Raw genomic sequence first — 18,028 nt, 5'->3', positions numbered from 1 at the left:
GATCAGGTGGCTGAAGTAGTAACCAAAAGTGGAGTACGGTTACCCCGGGCTCATTCATAATGAACACGGCAGAGAGCTGGCATGCTCGCGGGCTGCCTCGGCACAGCGGCCGTGGGCAGGGGAGGGGAAGGGGCCAGATCCCCCCAGCCCCTGGCAGGGAGGTAATAATGGTGGGCACAGGTTACAGCCAAGGGTGGGAGACCATTAGCCTGGCAGCGGTGCCTGGGTATACTTATTTAGCATAGAGACGCTAAATAAAATAAGTGTCACAACGAATTGGGAGGGTTTTTTTTTCCTGTGGGATTGCAGGTCGCGCCTGGGTGCATCCTTCCCATCCAGGTCCGTGGCAGAGCAGGAGTGGAGCGTTCTGAACCAGGGGGGGACCAAGCAAAGCTGTCCCCGCCTCATCCCAGAGCCAGCCGGGGTTCCCGAGGCCACCAGCCAGGCAGAGCCGATCGCAAAATGGCTCTGGACACGGGTGTGAGCGGCCTCCTTGAAAGCAGAGGCTGCCAAGCAGCTCCAGCTGTATCCCCGCACCGGTGCCCAGGTGGCATTTGGGGACCCCCAGTCACTGGACACGGGGGGTTTGGTGCAACGGGTGATGCCTGAGCAATGTTGGAGAGAGGGGCTACGTGGGTGGCAAGTGGGGAGGAAGGGGCTGGGATGCTTGGTGGGGGCAGCAGTGGGGTCTCTGGTCTCACCCCGTTGCCCTCGGCAAAAAAAAAAAGCCGATGCTGCATCTCGGCCAGCTGTTAATCCCCTCCCTGCGGCTGTGTGAAAGATAATAACGCTTCCCTCTCTGTTTGATTCGTTGGGAGAAAAAGGGAAATGTGGCAAAATTAAGGCACGCACCAAAAAAAAAAAAAAAAAAAAAGGTCTGTGAAAGATAATCTCCTGCGGCTCTTAAATTGCACCGAGCAATGGGTTTATTGCCAGAGAATTGCTCAGCTTGGGTAATAGGATCAGGGCGGGAAATTATCCATGGAGATTGCATCCTTCCCTGCAACGTGGGCATAGAGAAGGTCAGGAGCCCCCCCCCGGCCCCCCGAGGCCATTCCCACATGCCACCAGCCCCTGGGGGACAGGAGGGAGGGTGACACCGGCCTTTGGTGTCCTTTGTCAGCACGGTGGCCATGCGGTACAGGAGATGCTGGGCAGAAGAGCTGGGATGAGCCAGCTCCTGCTATCCCTGCTCCATCAGGGTCACCTCTTCGGGGAGGTCTGGGGTCTCCATGGCTCATTCTCTCCCTGCTGCGAGCCTGCCCCAACAGTTCCCACCATCTCTGCCAGTGATGAGCAGAAGCTCCTCCTTTCTCCCTCCATCACCCCCTAAACCAAGCACCAGCCACCTGAAGTTTGGCCTTTTCAGAAGCTTTTGGGCAACGAGGTGGCACCGAGATGGGCTTGAACGTGCAGCAGTGCCGCAATAGGCTTGAGCAGCCACAAACATCGCATCTTCCCGTCCCCTCTCCCCATGTCCTGCTGAGGTCTGGTGGTTGTGTCTGGGGTCCCCAACGCACCCAGAGGGACAGAAGGGAGTGTGCCTGTAGGGCTTGGGCAAAAAAACCCTGAAGCAAGGTCCAGCGCTCCCAGAGCCACGGCTTGGGCTTCCCCAAGGGCAGAAGGGCTGGAGCCAGCCAGGCTGCTCCTCAGGTACCGCACACCAGTTTATCCCAGTGCTCTCACCAGTTTGTCGCAGTGCTATGAGGGTGATGGATCATGGCCCCCTGTGCTGGAGGGGTCGGTGCCCCTCTGCCCCTTCAAACCATCAGTATGGGCACGCTGGGCTGTTGAAAATTTGGAAAACGGCGAAGGCAGGGGACTGAGTCTGTGCAGACGGAGATGTCCCATGGTCAGGCAGGTTTCGCTTGAGAATCAGGGCTGGCACGGCGAGGGCAGCCGGAGCGCGGATAAATGCTGTTGATAGAGAGCAGATGGGGAGAAGGATGCTCCTGCCTCCTGCCCATGAGGTGCAGTGTCCAGGAGACACCTGGGAAGGCACAAAGCAAATAAATCCTGGCAGCGAGGAGGTGGAAGAATTGGAGGTGAAAGAGGAGGAGGATGAAGAGGAAGAGGGGGCTGCCAGGACATGGTGGGCATCTTCCCGTGGAGGTAGGCATGCCAGGTTGGTGCTCCCACATTGCTTTGGTGGGCACCCTGCTGTGGCACTGGTGGTGATGCTCTGCCCAGGCTCTCACCCCCACACTGCTTTGGGGACCCGAAGTGAGGACAGAACCCCAGGAGATGTTGAACCACTTCAGGTCACATCAGTCAGCTCATTTGGGATATTTTCTTTTTGGGCCTTTTGCCCCCAGCACAGGGCTGAGACCTGCACCGCTCGCTGCACCTCTGCAGGGGTGGCTGGAGGAGCTGGGTCTGCTCTCGGTACCCCCCAAATTGCCTGCATTCCTTCGCTGGGCCTGGAAACACCCTGCAGCATTCCAACTGAACAGCTCTGCCACTTAATTAGGTTAATGACAGTGCTTCGTTAGAGAAAGGTGGCTGAGGAGTTTGCACCAGCGCTGGGAGGTGCGTTTCCCGGCATGGTGGCACCCCAGCAGATTTGGGGCACAGAAAGGGACACGGAGCAGGGAAAGGGGAACCAGAGAAAAGGGAAAGCGGCAGCAAAGTGCTAATCCCTGGAAAGGAGGGCAGCCGGGGCACCGCGCTACGCAAGGTCGGCGTTAATCCCTCATCTGCGAAGATTGTTCCCGCAGCTGCCTTAATCTCCACTCCGAGAGGGTGACGCTGGGGATGGGGAAGGGAGGACCGGTCCCTACGTGCAGCACCGAGTGTTCCCTGTCCTGCGGGACCTCACCGAGCCCGGGACCTGGGAAGGATTTGTGCTGCTGGATGAAACCTCACAGCAGCTGCACGGGGAGCAGAGGGGATGTAGTGGCCCACCTGTGTCATGAGTTTGCAAGGCCTCTGGCTGCATCTCTTTGCTCCTACACTGCCCTGGGGGGGGTCTGTGTCCCCCGTTACCCTGGGACGCTTGCATTCACCGTCCCCTACGCCTGTGTGTGCACTGTCAGCGGTGTGGGGTGGGTGTGAGCCAGCAGGAAGGCAGAGGCTGAGATGTGGGTCTGCAGCTGTGTCTCCTTTCGCAAATATCTCCCCCTGCCTCAGTTTCCCTGCTCTCCTAATGGTGCATGCAGGCAGTGAGGCTTGTTTAGCCCAGGTTTGCATAGGGTACAGTCACCGGGTCACACGTTAGGGGCTGAGAAAGGGATTCGGAGAGTTTCCTGGCGGGGCTGGGACCTTGTCAGCACCATGAGCCATGGTTTGGGGAGCGTTTTCCAGCCTCAGCCCACAGACGGGTGATCTGGGGCTGAGTAGGACTTTGTTAGCCTCCCTGCTGGCTCGCCGCTGACTCCGCATCTCTCTCTCCCTTCCAGGCATACGGGAGAATGGTAGTGAGTCCATAAGACCATGCTCTACACAATGACATGTTGGCTCCCGGTCCTGGTCCTCCACCTGGTCCTCCTGAGCCCCCCACGGGTGGCAGCCTGCCCTGCCCGCTGCGAGTGTGCCCCGCAGATCAAGTCGGTGGTGTGTCACCGCAAGCGGCTCACCACCATCCCCGAGGGCATCCCCACCGAAACCAAGATTCTGGAGCTCAACAAGAACCGTATCCGCTGCCTGAACCCGGGGGACCTCTCCCCATACCCACTGCTGGAGGAGCTGGATTTCAGCGAGAACATCATCTCCAATGTGGAGCCGGGCGCCTTCAGCAATCTGTTTAACCTGCAGACCTTGCGGCTGCGGGGAAACCAGCTTAAGCTCATCCCCCCAGGGGTCTTCACCAAGCTAACCAACCTCACCCTCCTGGACATCAGCGAGAACAAACTCGTCATCCTGCTGGACTACATGTTCCAGGATTTGCGAAACCTGAAGAGCCTGGAGGTGGGCGATAACGACTTGGTGTACATCTCCCAACGGGCCTTCTCGGGGCTGCTCGGCCTGGAGCAGCTGACCATTGAGAAGTGCAACCTGACCTCCATCTCGGCTGAGTCGCTCTCCTACCTCCAGAACCTGGAGGTGCTGCGGCTCCGGCACCTCAGCATCTCTGCGCTGGAGGACCAAAACTTCAAGAAGCTCTACAACCTCCTGCAGCTGGAGATCGACAACTGGCCGCTGCTGGAAGACGTCTCCCCCACCAGCTTCCAGGGCCTGAACCTCACCTCACTCTCCATCACCTACACCAACATCACGGCCGTTCCCGCCGCTGCCTTGAGGAACCTGGTGTACCTCCGCTACCTGAACCTGTCCTACAACCCCATTAGCACTGTGCTGAAGGGCTCCTTTAAAGACCTCATCCGGCTCCAGGAGCTCCACATCGTGGGCGCTCTCTTGGTGTCCGTGGAGCCGCAGGCTTTCTCCGGCCTGAGACAAATCCGGCTGCTCAACCTCTCCAGCAACTTTCTTTCCACGCTGGAGGAGAGCACCTTCCACTCCGTCAACACGCTGGAGACGCTGCGGGTGGACAGGAACCCCCTGGCCTGCGACTGCCGCCTCCTCTGGATCCTCCAGCGACGGAAAACGCTCAACTTTGATGGACAGCAGCCCATGTGCTCCTCGCCGCCCGAAATCCAGGGCAATGCCCTGCGCGACTTCCCGGACTCCGTGCTCTTCGAGTACTTCACCTGCCAGAAGCCCAAGATAAGGGATCGGAAGCTGCAGCACGTGACGGCCCGGGAAGGGCAGTCTGTGTCCTTCCTTTGCCGGGCGGATGGGGAGCCGGACCCCTCCATCGCCTGGGTGTCCCCCCAGCACCGCATGATCACCACCCGCAGCACGGGGCGGGCGACCGTGCTGCCCGGGGGCACCCTGGAGATCCGCTTCGCCCAGGTGCAGGACAGCGGCACCTACATCTGCATCGCCAGCAACGCGGGAGGCAACGACACCTACTTCGCCACCCTGACGGTCAAGGGGCGGCCAGCCGACGGCTCCCACTACGCGAACCGAACTTTGTACCTCAGCGAGTTCAACGACACCTCCCACAACGACACGCAAGTCTTCTTGAAGTTTACGTTGGACCTCAAGACCATCCTGGTCTCCACGGCCATGGGCTGCATCACCTTCCTGGGTGTGGTGCTCTTCTGCTTCCTCCTCCTCTTCGTCTGGAGCCGGGGCCGGGGCCAGCACAAGAACAACTTCTCGGTGGAGTACTCCTTCCGCAAGGTGGACGGTCCCACCACCACCACCGGCCAAGGAGGAGCCAGGAAGTTCAACATGAAGATGATCTGAGCCTCTCCCAGAGAAGAACTGTTGTCTGCTGCCTGGCCCCGGGCACGGCCGCGGTGGGATGGGGCTGAGGGGGGTGGTGGGAGCACCAGCGACATTCTGGGGCTGGCTGGGAGCAGGACTTCACTGTGCTGGGATGCGGCCGGAGACGTGCCGGAGGCACCGCGGGCCAGCAGAGTCGGAACCGCATGGACCTCAGGGTCGGGGCGCGATGACCCCGGCTGTCCCGGCCCCGCAGTGAGCCCTCGGGGTGCAATGGCTCAGGGGCCATCCCGGCTCCAGGGGCTCCCAATGTAGCCGACATATTTGCTACCAACTATGCATTTCTCTAGCCAAGAGGTCAGCAGCGTTTGGGCCTGGGAAAAAAAACTGCTTTCTTTTTTTTCCCCCCTTTCCCTTTTGTTTTTTAAGAGACCCTCCAGAAAACTTTCCTGGTGGTTGTTTATCGTTCTTCTCTTTTCTGGTTGTTGGGGGTTTTTTTGGTCCAACAAATATTTTTTTTTTTAATGAATTTCCAAGAGAAAAGTCTTCCGGGGCAATGCAGGACTGGGGCATTGGGGCAGGTTGTGCCAAGCTGGGAGTGTCCCCCAGCCCCTTGGCAAAGCCAGACCCTCCCTGGGCACAGCCGTGCCTTGAGAGCTTCCTATCGGTGGATTTAAGACGTGGCATCTGCAAACGCAGGAGCCCAGGGACGCTCCTGCACAAGCAATAATAACCCACCCAAGGCCGGGCTGTGAGGGGATGTCAGCAAGAAAAAAAAGGGAAAAAAAGGCAAAATAAGGCCAAGGTCATTAACATCAGGAGGAGCAGCGCCAGGATGATGCAAGGCCCCATCTTTGCATCTGCCCAAGCCACCGGCAAGTGGTGGGAATGAGGGGGTGCGGGGTCGGGATTCATACAGGTGCAAAAGGCACTTTTGGGTCTATTTTCTTTGGCTTGCAAAGTTGAAGTCTGCAGGAGAGCAGGAGCTGGCTCGTCCTGTGCAGGGAGGCCGTACAACCCAGGAAAGAAGAGGAGAGAAAGGCTTGGAACAAGCAGCTTGGGAACTGATGGCAAAAGCAAACACCGACAGAATGTTCCAGCTGGCACCTCCATCGCATCACCTGGATCCTGCACCCTCCAGCGCTGAGGACCGTGGGTCGGTGTCCCCGGGCTCCGCTCCCTGCTGCTGCGGGGACGGTTCCCGGCTTCGTCTCCCACCCCTGCCTGGGGCAGCGCTGGCTTCGGCTCAGGGGGCGTAGGTTTTTGGGTGAGAGAAGGAGCAGAGCTGGCTCAGCTGGAAGGGAAGAGCCTGGATGAGACCATGATGGGCCAGGGAGCCCATCGCTTCCTCCTCCTCTTTCTTCTCCTCCCACGTGCACCCTCGGGGGTTGCAACAGCTCCCACCTCTGTCCCCATTCCTGTGGGCACGTCCCCCCGACCTGGATGTCCCTTCTCCAGCCGGCGGCAGTCAGGCTGGGCCCGGAGCTGGAGAAGGCAGCTGCCCATCTCCTGCCAGGCATCCACGGGTCTTTGGGGCTGCACCGGCGGCAGGAGCTCCCGAGGGGTCGGGGCTGTGCCCCCCCCTCCCCGTGAGCTTTTCTGCATCAGAGCACAAGTGAGAACGGCTGCTCGGGTCGTCCCCTGCACCCCGTCCTGCCACCACCATCCTGCTCTCGCACCCATGGGTGTTGGGTACCTCCCAGCCGCCCACTGAACCCCAAGGGAGAAGAGGGGGGAAGGAGCTGGAGGGGGGGGGGGGAGCTCAGCACCCAGCCCTCCTCTCCAAGGTGCTCCCCGGGCTGCTCCCACCTGCCTGGGCTGCAGCCGGTCACTGCCAGGATCTGGCCCCCAACCTGGGGCAGGATGCTGCCCATCTCTCCCCATCCATCCCCTCCCATGGGTCTGGCCGTTGCCCACAGCCCCTTCGCATGCCCCCTCGCTCCCCGAGCCGTGCATGCCGTGTCGTACCAGGGGTCCCACCGGCCTCACCCGCACGCCCTTGTTCGGTGTCTGGGGTTTTGTTGGTTTTTTGTTTTTTTTTTTTACCTGGGGGAGGGTGGGAGGGGTGGGGAGGGGGTCGGGCACGGACCCTTGCAGCCGGGAGCAAAGGCAAGTTTGGGCAGTGGAGACCCGGCAGAGTTTTATATGTAATGAGCATGTGAAATGTATTTGCGGGGGGGGGGAAGAAAAAAAAAAAAGGGGGGGGACTTTTGTGGCTTGTTTGGTTTTTTTCCCCCCTTTTCTTCTCCATGTGCCTCAAATAAGAAAAGCCAAAATCAGTGGACAAAGCCTGAGCAGGGCTGAGTGCAAGCATGGAGCTGGATAGGACCCAGAAAGGGCAGTCAGAGCTGCTTGCACCATGTGCAGGATTCGTGCCTTTGTGCTCTCCAGACCTGCTCCAGCCTGGTGCAAGCCCAAGGGAGTCCCAGGGTTCAGGCAGACATTACCCCCCCCCCCAAGTTCTGCTGGGATTTGCATCCCATCAGCTGGTCATCACCACCATCAGCCCCAGAAAACCCTTAATAAACAATGCTAAACCAACTTTCAGAGGGTACTGAAGTCCATATTAATAACTAATAAATGATTAATGCGCATGTGTTAACAAACTGCCACTGCTATTAATCTATTATTAATTATTAATAGAGTGTTTATAAGGATGCAGTTAAGCTGAAGGGTGCAAAGCCAGCACCTCACCTCCTGCTTGCAGGGAAATCAGGGTTGGGGGAGTGTGAAAAGGATTCACATAAGACACAAGAGTGTGCACACACGGGCACGTACACACGCGCAGCCCCTCTGATAAGACTGGAAAACTGGGCACCGTGCCTCAGCTCTGTGGTTGGGGAAACTGAGGCACAGAGGGGCACTGCAGTAGGGTCAAGGGGCAGGAGCCAGTGGCACGGGGCCGGGGGGGTTGTCCATCTTCTAAGGAAGACTGAAGTGACCTTCTCGGTCCCCTTTCCCATCCCGCCAGCCCCAGGGGACACCCTTGCCCCATGCAAGGCCATCCCTACCCTTGGCCGAGCTGCCATCGCCATCCCCATGAGATGCTCGGCCAGCCCAGTGTCCCCAGCTGGCTGGGCACCATCTGTCCTTGTGTCCCCAGCAAAGGGGCTGCTACACCCCCCCTGAAATCCCCCCATTTCCCTCCTTCCAGGTTCAGTGGCTGGCCTGCCCCCATGCCAACCCCCAGTCCCAGCTTTCCCAGCATGGGACTGGGATGGGGACTGGGAGCCTGTGGGGTGGTAGAAGCAAAGCAACGCCTCCATCTGCTGGAGAAAAGGGCCCTGGGCCGCTTCCCAGCCTCTGCACCCCAAAATTTCCCAGGGAACCCAGGGGGGCTCCCAGCACCTGCCTCACAGGCGTGAAGGAGGGTGGCCCTGGTTGCAAAATAAGCGCACCCTGGGCCTCCTGCAGCCCCCGTAGCGGGGGCAAGGGCTGTCAGGAGAGTAAAAGAGGAAATCGGGGTTTTTCTGTTGTTTCCTGCATGAAAAAAAATTACTGCATGGCACAAGAGCAGCCGGGAGGTTAAGGGTCGGGGTTACAGCTCGTGCCTGTGCCGAAGGGACTGGGTCCATCACGGCCTCAGGGACACCCGTGGGCTGAGCCCACCCGCTCCTTCAGCAGCTTTTGGGGGATGAGAGTTGCCAGGACCAAAGCTGCTGAGAAACCGTCTTGGGTAGTTTTGGTGCCCGCTGTGCCCAGCCCATGTTCCCACACAGGCAGTGCCACAGGTATTGTTCTGACCTGCCCTGAGCCGGGCACAGTGCATCCCCACAGCAGTGATGTGTTGAGAATAAATTGGGAAAAAAAACCAAAACAAAACAACCACCAAAAAATAAAGCCAATTAGAAAAATGCAATTTTCCAGCGGGTGCCTTTAAAGATCATATCTCCCGCTGGGAAGAGAAACCAATTTCCTTACAAATTAAAAAGATTTCAGCTAAGTAAAACTTCCCTGCATCAATTCCCCAAATCCCACCCCTGCGTAGCTTGGGGAGGCGGGCAAAGAGCTTGGCACCCCCTGGACCAGAGACTGCAATTGCCATCAGTGTCCTGCAGCCACTTTACCAGCCTGGCAGAGGCAGAGGAACCCACCGATGGATTCAGGGGTGACTTGTGGCTCGGAGAAGCAAATTAGCATTTGCTTACTAGTCCCGCAGGGCTTAGCAATATAAAATCACAGTCCTTTTCAAGGGCTTGAGTTGCTTTTAAATGTGGCATTGTCTCCTTTATTATAATAGGAGGCATCAGAAAATTTGCAGCTAATATTTCTGCAAAAGGCAATGCCTGCCTACCCCGCTTTGGGGCTCCTCCGGGCTCGTGCCACCTCTCTCTAGCTTGGTAGGGCCACATTCATTGCATTAATTCTGTACTTTTATTCCTGATGGTCTCTGGTGTAGCTTGAAGTTCACGTTACTCATTAGGGAAAAATATTGATGCTTCTAATAATAGATTTACAGTTGCTTAAAACAGTTTGTAGTACAGTCATTAACATAAATTACTTACTGGGGTGAGGGACATATATACACTGACCCTGTCACTGAACACCATCAATAAGCCCAGGATCCTGCTGAATCTTAAATGCTCCATTTATATTCTTTATTTTTACAGCATTATAGCCCTAGATGACGTGTTGAGGGAGCACCACAAAGCCAAACCTCACTGCTGGGCTGCAGAGACGGGCTGCAGGCCGGCTGGGTCGCAGGGATGAGCAGCTCCAGCGGCAAAGCAGGCAGCAGCGTGGGCAGGACCGTGTGGGTACCGATGCAGGTTATCATCTCCCAAAGTCTTGCACATCCTCCCCAAGCTAGTGCCGGATTCAAACATGACTCAAACCCCAACACATATTTTTATCAGCTCTAGCATATGGCCTCGGCACCGCAGAAACAGCCCTCGGCAAGCGCCGCGGGCCAACAGACACAAACCTACTGGCTTGCTTGGTGTTGGCTAGGAAATACGGATTGCAAAATACACAGCGAGGAAACCGCCGAGGAGGGTGGTCTCCTCGCAGCGGGTGGCTCACGAGCACCCACCGAGCCCCAAACCGTCCGCCCAAAGCCCTGGAGAGGTGGCCGGTCCCACGGGTGCCCGTGCCACCTCCCAGGGTTGCACAGTCCAGCACAAATGGTGAAAATACGGTGGATGTTTCCACTTGCTTCATGCAAATCCATGTCACCCAAAGCCTGCTCAGCCCCAGCCTCAGTGCTCCCAGGAGAAATCCCTGAAGGTGGCTTCCCATAGCTCTCGGCAGAGGTGCTCACCCACCCAGGCCAATTGCTAATGAGCAATTGCCATTAGTTATTTGCTAATTAGTTCAAAGACTGAATAGAAGGGAGGAGATATTAAAATATTTGGGGGTTTAGAGTGTTAAAAAGCAACTTTATCCTAGAGGGAACAGACACTGATGGGGGGATTTTTTTTTTTTCTTTTATTTTTTTTTTCAGCAGCTGAGTTGTGTTGCTTCATGCTCCATCAGTGCCTGTAAAGCTCTGGGAGGAAAAAAAGTGTTTCTTAATCACTGGGCTCCTCTTGTGCAATGGCTGCAGGAAATCCCAGCAGAAAACATTGAAGAAAACAAAAAAATTCCACCTTGCCAATCCATCTAGAGTAACCTGGAGAGCAGGGAATTAATTACCTAATTTGCAGCGGGGTTTACCGTGGAAATCCCCCCTTTCAATACAGCTGCCATCCAGAAAGCAGCTCGGGAGGAGGAGTGCAAATCCTCCACGAGCAGCTCAGGGGAAGCAAACCCATTGCAACAGGTTGCACCAAAAGCGATGCAATTATTGCAGCTGCAACGAGAGCCTCCGTGGGCAGCCTATGGACCCGGAGCAGCACCGGGGGCTGCCAGGGAGCGAAGCCAAGCCTCCGGCTTCCTTTAGACTTGCGAGAAGTTCGGTTTTGAAAGAACATCCTCCTGCGAGCGGGGTTGCAGTGAGTTGTGCAAGGCCGATTCCCAGCGGTGCCATGGCCAGCGCTGGGGGAGCCTGGGACGGGGAGCGGGAGCCGATGCCGAGCCGGGAGATGGAGTTGGAGCCCCTCAGGCCTCCACCACTGCCAGGGAAAACTCAGAGGTAACAAACTGCTCTGCAAATGGGGGCCAAAAAGGAGCTTCCCAGTAGCACCTCGGTGAGCCCCGTGCTTGCTTTGGCAAGAGGCAGGGCAATAATCCCCAGTTCCCGGGGTGGTAATGGGGGCCAAGCTGGGCCAAAGAGGGGCAAAGACTGAAGCTGCACAGCGAGTGATGTCCCCAGCAGAAACCAGAGGTTTTAAAGAAAGCCACTGCGGTTTCGGTACCGCTTGCGGCAGCAGGGTCAGAGCTGCAGGTTTGCGCTGAGCTTGGCCAGGATGGGGAAGCGAAACCCCAGCGGGGGCTGCGGACGGCTTCTTCCCACTGCGCTCCTCCTTAACGGGCTCTTTGTTTTCCCTCCCCGCGCACAGACCACCCTGTCCTGCCCCCCCCCGCCCCCTCCAGACCTGGGCTGGGGGGTGTCAAAGGCTTTTCCTGCTCTTATCCCACACCTCTCCGACCATCGTGTCCACCCCGCGGCCGCTCACGCAACAGGGACGGCAGACGTGAACCCCTGCGTACATCCCCACCTCTGCACCCGTGTGGGTGTGAACCAGCGCATGTGAAGCCCCCTGAGCCCCCCCCCCCCTCGGGATCAGGAGCACCCCCAGGACCCCCCAAGTGCAGGAGCTGGAGTCACTAAGCCACCTCTCTTTTGCCCCAAAACCATGCAGGCAGGGTTCCCCAAGCCACCGCTTCCCCTTTCTCTTTATTCTTCCCCTGAGCCAGCCCCGAAAGGAGCCAGACACCCCCCCCCCCACCGAGTGGGGGGGCAAGCACTGACTCCTGGCTCCGTGCAGGGCTGTCATGCAGGCACGGGGCAGCCTGCGAACCCGCAGCTGCAGCCTGGACCTGGGTGCCCCTGGACTGCCTGCCCCCATGCCGAACACCCCGGGGGGCTGCCCGCCTCGGCCCCCCAACTCAGCCCTCATCTACAGCAACGTGGGTGAGTGAAACCCCGACCCCACTGTCCTCCTGCCCGCCGAGGTGTCGGTTCAGACGGTGGGGACAAACCTCGCCAGCGTCCCCGTCCTCCTCCCGCGATACCCGTCCATCACCCTGCTGGTGTTGGGCATCGCTTTGGGGCTGGAAATATGCAGCGGGGCAAGTAACGACGTGCTTGTACTCCCGTCCCAGTCCATCTCCCACTTTCTTCCCCCACATCCCCCCTCCCAGGGAAGTCTCAGCCCTGCTGTGTCTCTTCCTCCCTTCCCAGGAGAGCTGCGAGCCCACCTCGTCCCCTGCAAGGCTAGCCGAGGGGAAGGAGCCGGGAGACCCTCCTCTCAGCCCAACCGAGACCCCCTGCCTCCCCCATTGCCAAAAAAACAGCTCCAGCGAGCGGAGTCCCTCCCGGAGCAGGGGCCATCCCAGCACCATCGGGGCGACAACCCCACGTCATGGGCCAGCAGCATCCTCTACAGCATCCCACCACACGAGGAGGGGGCTCCCAGCTCCATCCCACCATGGGACAGACCCTCCTGGGGCCCCAAGAAGCCCCTGGCCAAGTCCCAAAGCCTGGGGGAATCGGTGGCCTGGAGCAGCGTGCAAAAAGTCCCACTGCCCAGCCTGGCGGAGCTGACGTTCGGGACGGCGGACAGAGAGCTGGGGCAGCTCCTGGAGAGCCCGGCCGGGGTGTGCGGGGTGGTGTTGGGGTGCCAGGTGGCCGCCCTGGCCCGGCTTTCGGCTCGAATCCAGGAGGAGCTCATAGGGCCGGAGGAGCAGCAGCAGCTGCTGGAGGCAGAGCTGGCAGGGAAGAGCTGGGCAGCGCTCAGCATCCTGGACCGGGAGCCGTGCTGCGAAAGCAGGGACGCCTGGTATTTCCGAGTGGGCTTTGCTTTTGAGCAAACCCAGCTGGTGGTTGCGGCCAAGGTAAGAAGGGAATTGGGGAAAATACCCAGGGTGGTGCAGAGGGAGGTGGCCTCCTGCAGCACGGGGGGCTGCGGTGCTACAGGCAAGCATGAACTGGGAGCGCTGACTTTTCCACTGACACCCCCCCTGTCACGCAGGCACTTCCCCTTTTTGCACCTACTTCTGCATTTGCTAAATGAGACAGCGCTGCTGGCAACAGCTCCCACGGGTCCAAAGGACACGTCAAGGCAAATGGCACCACAGGGAGAGTTGCCCTGGCAAGTGGTCTTGAGGGGCCAGCAGACGCAAAATAGAGGCTGGAGCAGAGCTGGCTCCTCAGGCAGTGCAGGATGAGACCCATCAAAGCAGCTTTGCAGCTCACGTGGAGGTCACACTGCCCATCTCCTTTCCCATTTCTCACTCAAAGCCATTCTGGCAGGTTCAGAGGGTGCAGGGGGGGAGCCCAGCATCATGCGTGTGTCAGACCAGGGCTGGTGGCCTGGCCCAGGACGAGGGACCCCGTGGCTCCGTCCTGGCACAGCTGGCCATGCCCTGTCTCTCCTTGCAGGTCCCCAAGCCGTGCTGCACCAGCCTGGGGGTGCAGAGCTCCCTTGGGGCACACTGCAGCATCCAGCACCTGATCGGCCGCTTCACTGACCGCCTCCCTCAGGAGCTGGTGCTCCCGGGAAGCCCTGGGGAACAATCACCTTCCAGAGAGGACCCAGCCTGTCTTGCCACCCGCCCTGTCCTGCAGGTCCTCATTTCTCCTGAGGTTCCCTACCAGACCCTGGCGGGCTTTGTGAAGGGATCCCACGGTTTGCACAGGACCAGCCCTGGGCACTATGAACGCCTGGCTTGCCTCCTCCTCTTGCAGGTATGCATGGGGCTGGAGCATCTTCGGGTGCAGAATGTGGGGCAGGGGGACCTCTGCCCCGAGAATCTGCTGCTGGTGCAGTGCCCGTGTCCTCCCCGGAGCCAGCAAGGCAAGGAGGCATCCCTGGGGCTGTCCCTTCCAAGGCTGCTCATCAGCAGCTTCTTCAAGGTTAAAGACAAGCGAAGAACTTCTTCTACCAGCCAAGAGCAGGACTGGACCAAGGGGCTTGCTGTACCACCTTCCCCAGTGGCAGATGAGCTGAATGTAGGCATGCTGATCTATCAAATTTTGCATGTGGACATCTCTCTGGAGAACGCCTTGGGGTTCAGAAGCAATAGACTTCCTGAAATCCCTTCCCGGTCCATCTATTCCACTGGACTCAAGCATCTGGCCATGCTGCTTCTCCACAGAGATCCCTGCAAGAGGGTCTCCATCGAGCAGGCAAGGAGCATCCTGCAGGTCCTGCTCTGGGGGCCTCGCCAGGAGCTCTTTGCCAGGAGCAAGAAAAGCCTCACCCTGCTCCAGAGCTGGGTGGAGGTGAAGAGGGCTCTGCTGCTCCTGAAGTTTGCGGAGAATTCAGCTGGGGCGGTGGGGAGCCCCGGCCTTGAGGAGTGGCTGTGCTGCCAGTACTTCAAGGAGGTCACCGAACACACGCTCTACCAAGTCACCCAGGCTCTCTACACTCCCTAAAGGCAAGCTGAAGTTCAGCCCACCCAAAAGGTCTCCTCGAAGCCAAGAGCCCATGAGGACCTCGCCAAATCCACCAGCTCACAAGGAACCCAAGGGTCCTGGCTGGGAAAACACTGTTTGTTTTTCCCAAACCTGCTTCCCCTACAGCACATGATTGATGAAGCTGGGACCAAACTCCCACCCGTGGCTCCCACAATGCAGGATGTGTTTTCACACCCTCGACCAATTTTTGTTTGATACTGTGAATCTAGTTTATCGGAGCATCTCAGGAAAGACGGCTGGATGGAAGCCACAGGATCAAGCGCCAGTTTAGTGGCTGATTATCCTGAGTAATGTTTATGGGGCTTAGACTTTGCACAAAACCCCCTCAGACCCCTCCTGCGGCCATGAGGCTTTCACTGTTTTAAGTAACAATGCAAAGCCACACATTACAGCTCACCTTAATGCACCGTTAGCAAAGGAGAAACACAATACCTCATACGGCCTGCTCTTTCTAGAAACAATTTGTGGCATAGTCACAAATATAAATGACGTTTTAAAGGGGGAAATACAGCAGCCACACAGCTTCAATAAAATCCAGAGCTGAGCCTCTTAAATACTGGTCCTTTATGCGCTTCTTTGACAGCATTACACACCCCAGTGATGCATCCAGAGAGAAACACAAAGCCAAACTTCACTGCCGGGTGGTGATTAGCCAGAACAGCCTCGATGGCGTCTAGTAAAGAGCTCGGGTCAGTTTACGGCTGCTGCACCCAGGGACAAGGCTGCAGGGTCGGTCTCTGGCTGCACCAAGGCAGGGCCGTTGCATCTGCCACTTGGTACGAAACACGCAGCACCACATGGGATCTGCGCCCTGGTCCCCAAACCCACGCGGATGTCAAGAGACCATCACAGCAAAGCGCCATGCAAGGCCCCGCTCAGGTCATTTAAATTATTATTAAGTAATTATTAATCTGCTCGCAGCTATCACTCGACAGCAGGAAGAGCAGCCTCCATGCACTGTGCACACAGCAGGATGGACCGTCCTGACCTTCCCCGCAGCTACGGCTGGGGCAGCCCTGGCATGCCCAAGGATGTGTGCAGCGGCACACCAGGCAGTCACCAGAGCCCACGGCATGACTGGATCAGGGACGATTCCTCCTAGGAGCCCCTGAGCTCAAAAAAAAACCACCCCAAAACCCTAGTAAATCGGAGCTGTGACACACACATGCCCCCCCCCCAAGATGAAACCACAGAGCAGCATGGTCCCAGCTCGCCTGGTCGGTGGGTTTCTGCCCCCCACCCTGCCCACAGAGTGTGGGCAGGCAGCAGCCTCATCACCGGGGCTGCAGCGGGGCCGAAGACCCAGTCGAGACCACAGCCCCTCCATGCCAGGTTCCATGAACAGTGGGGGACCATTCCCTCCCAGAGCAGCACCTGGCCGCGCCACCTCCCCACCGAAGCTGGACGAGCAAGGGGGGGGGGGGGGGGGGGGGGGGGGGACGACAAAAAACCGAGCTCTTCAGCCGCACAAACCCCGACACGGTCACCGCCCAAGCATGGCCGGTCCACAGAAATGTTGCTCAAATTTCAGTATGGGCTTTTGGGCCAAAAAACTTGCAGGAGGGGTTGTCCTGGATGAGCCCCAGCCATGCTGTCCTCACTGCCTCTCCTGTAGTATCTTGCGTGACTACAAGATGGCAGTAAAGCCCGTGCCTCAGCAGCAGCTGGCCCAAAACCACCTTAGGCATCTGATCCTGGAAAAACAAAGACAAAACCTGCTTCTGCTGGCACTTACCCCAGGCCAGCACCTCTGAGCATCCCCTGCACCCGTTTCTGGTTTCCACCTTGGGTGGCCCCCTCTCCTTCTGCCAGGAGCAGCTTGGAACACCCAAGATCAGCAAGACATCTACCAGGGACCGCAGCCTTCGAGGCAGGACCACGTACCTCTTCAGTCTCGCATGTCCCTACAGAAAGCAGGCTGCAGCACAGGCACAGCATCACAGAGAAAAACAAGAATTTCTCTAGAGAACCAGCTTATGAACATCAGACCTCTGCCAGCCTGTTGAGTAAAGGAAGAACACCCTCTCGCCGGTCATACCTCCTCTTCTTTGCTGGCCTTTGACCAGCCAAAAACAGCAAGTTCACAGCTTTCCAAAAAAACCCACAGGAAGAACACAATTGTACAGCCACAAAAAAATCGGCAAAAGACCTGGGGGAAGGAGACCTCTTGCATTCACTGGACTGCAGCGTAGCCTGAAGCAGAGGCGACGGCTGTGCTACAGCCCCACAGCCCCAGGGGTTACTTTCTGCTGCAGATTACACTACGTTATCTGCTCCCTGCTGCATCTCCAAGACGGGAGTTTCAGGGATTACATTTTGGTGTATTCCATGCAATTCCAGTACTGCTTAGCCCAGAACACCAGCCTAGGGTTGACCTGTGGGGCAAGCCTTAGGCCCCCTCACTTACACTTTTCACAATGTAGAGAGTTCCTAAAGCCAAGCTCAGTGGGGATGTCAGGCCCCAGCAGGGCACACACATGAAGATCATGTGCTCCTATTTACACCAACTCACACCCTAACAACCTGGTAAAATAGCCCATCCCAGGGATTTACTGCTACAAGGTTTTACAGAGGAAAAGATAATCAGCTCAAACAGGGCCAAACAAGCCTCCAAAGCTGCAAGTGTTAAGTACTGAAAGAAAAAAGAAATACAATACTTTAAAGTACAGCCCTTCGGAGACTTATTTCTGGTAAGTTCAGCTCAAGTTTTGTTAATTCTAGCACTACACAAGCAGCCATTTTGCCTTTTGTTCAGTATCCTAAAGACTAACAGATGTCTGTGGACCCCAACAGGCACTGCTTCACAATGGCCCCTTCTCCTTACACTTCAACCACAATTTGTCTCCCCAGCCTCAATGACAGTATTTAGCTATAGAAGCACCACAAGCCTTCCTAGATCACAGCCAAGGTACTCATCAAGCCATTCCACAGGCTTAACACACACTAGCATTAAGACTCCACTGTTACTGGTAACACTGAGACTTCAAGTATCAAAGTTGCATATTTGATACTCAAGACACTTGAAGCTCAAGCCAGCCATGAGCTGTGCTTCTCAGCATTTCACTTGTGACTTCCCAACTAACACATGCCCTGAACTGTCTTATGAAACATTGATCAAGCAGGGATGCAGGGATCCTAATTACCAGTGGAAGTGGACATCTTGCTCATTCTTTCACTAAAAGCAGGCTTTTACAGGACTGCTAGATTATTTCAAGTCCTGGTAGATCATAGCCATGAGTTCCAGCCAAGCAAAGAATGACCAACACCTTTCCATAC

General features: G+C 57.3%; 2 protein-coding genes across 4 annotated transcripts in view; both read left to right on the top strand.

The window, feature by feature from the left end:
- The window catches only part of LINGO3 (leucine rich repeat and Ig domain containing 3), a 28,242-nt gene extending 20,982 nt beyond the window's left edge, over nucleotides 1-7,260 (top strand). For all 3 annotated transcript variants that reach the window (XM_049808908.1, XM_049808910.1, XM_049808907.1), the window contains one exon: nucleotides 3,399-7,260. In XM_049808908.1, the coding sequence (XP_049664865.1) occupies nucleotides 3,433-5,250 (1,818 nt within the window). In that variant the 5' untranslated portion in view covers nucleotides 3,399-3,432 and the 3' untranslated portion in view covers nucleotides 5,251-7,260. The remainder of the gene's footprint in view (nucleotides 1-3,398) is intronic.
- Nucleotides 7,261-10,911: 3,651 nt separating this feature from the next.
- On the top strand, nucleotides 10,912-18,003 carry PEAK3 (PEAK family member 3). Its single transcript, XM_049808378.1, has 4 exons — nucleotides 10,912-11,302; nucleotides 12,099-12,244; nucleotides 12,515-13,491; nucleotides 13,715-18,003. The coding sequence occupies exons 1-4, from the start codon at nucleotides 11,049-11,051 to the stop codon at nucleotides 14,708-14,710; spliced, it is 2,373 nt and encodes a 790-aa protein (XP_049664335.1). The 5' UTR covers nucleotides 10,912-11,048; the 3' UTR covers nucleotides 14,711-18,003.
- Nucleotides 18,004-18,028: the final 25 nt, after the last annotated feature.

Source organism: Accipiter gentilis, chromosome 8 (genome assembly GCF_929443795.1).
Source record: "Accipiter gentilis chromosome 8, bAccGen1.1, whole genome shotgun sequence".
Taxonomy (NCBI): Eukaryota; Metazoa; Chordata; class Aves; order Accipitriformes; family Accipitridae; genus Astur; species Astur gentilis.
Note: the sequence above shows the minus strand (reverse complement) of the source record. Positions and strands in the feature narration are given on the sequence as shown.

Excerpts from the sequence above, each read along its gene's own strand:
- PEAK3 (XM_049808378.1), top strand. The coding sequence starts at position 11,049 with ATGGACCCGGAGCAGCACCGGGGGCTGCCAGGGAGCGAAGCCAAGCCT. Across the intron at positions 11,303-12,098 it reads CTGCCAGGGAAAACTCAGAG|GGCTGTCATGCAGGCACGGG; the intron begins GTAACAAACTGC and ends GGCTCCGTGCAG. Across the intron at positions 12,245-12,514 it reads CCTCATCTACAGCAACGTGG|GAGAGCTGCGAGCCCACCTC; the intron begins GTGAGTGAAACC and ends CTCCCTTCCCAG.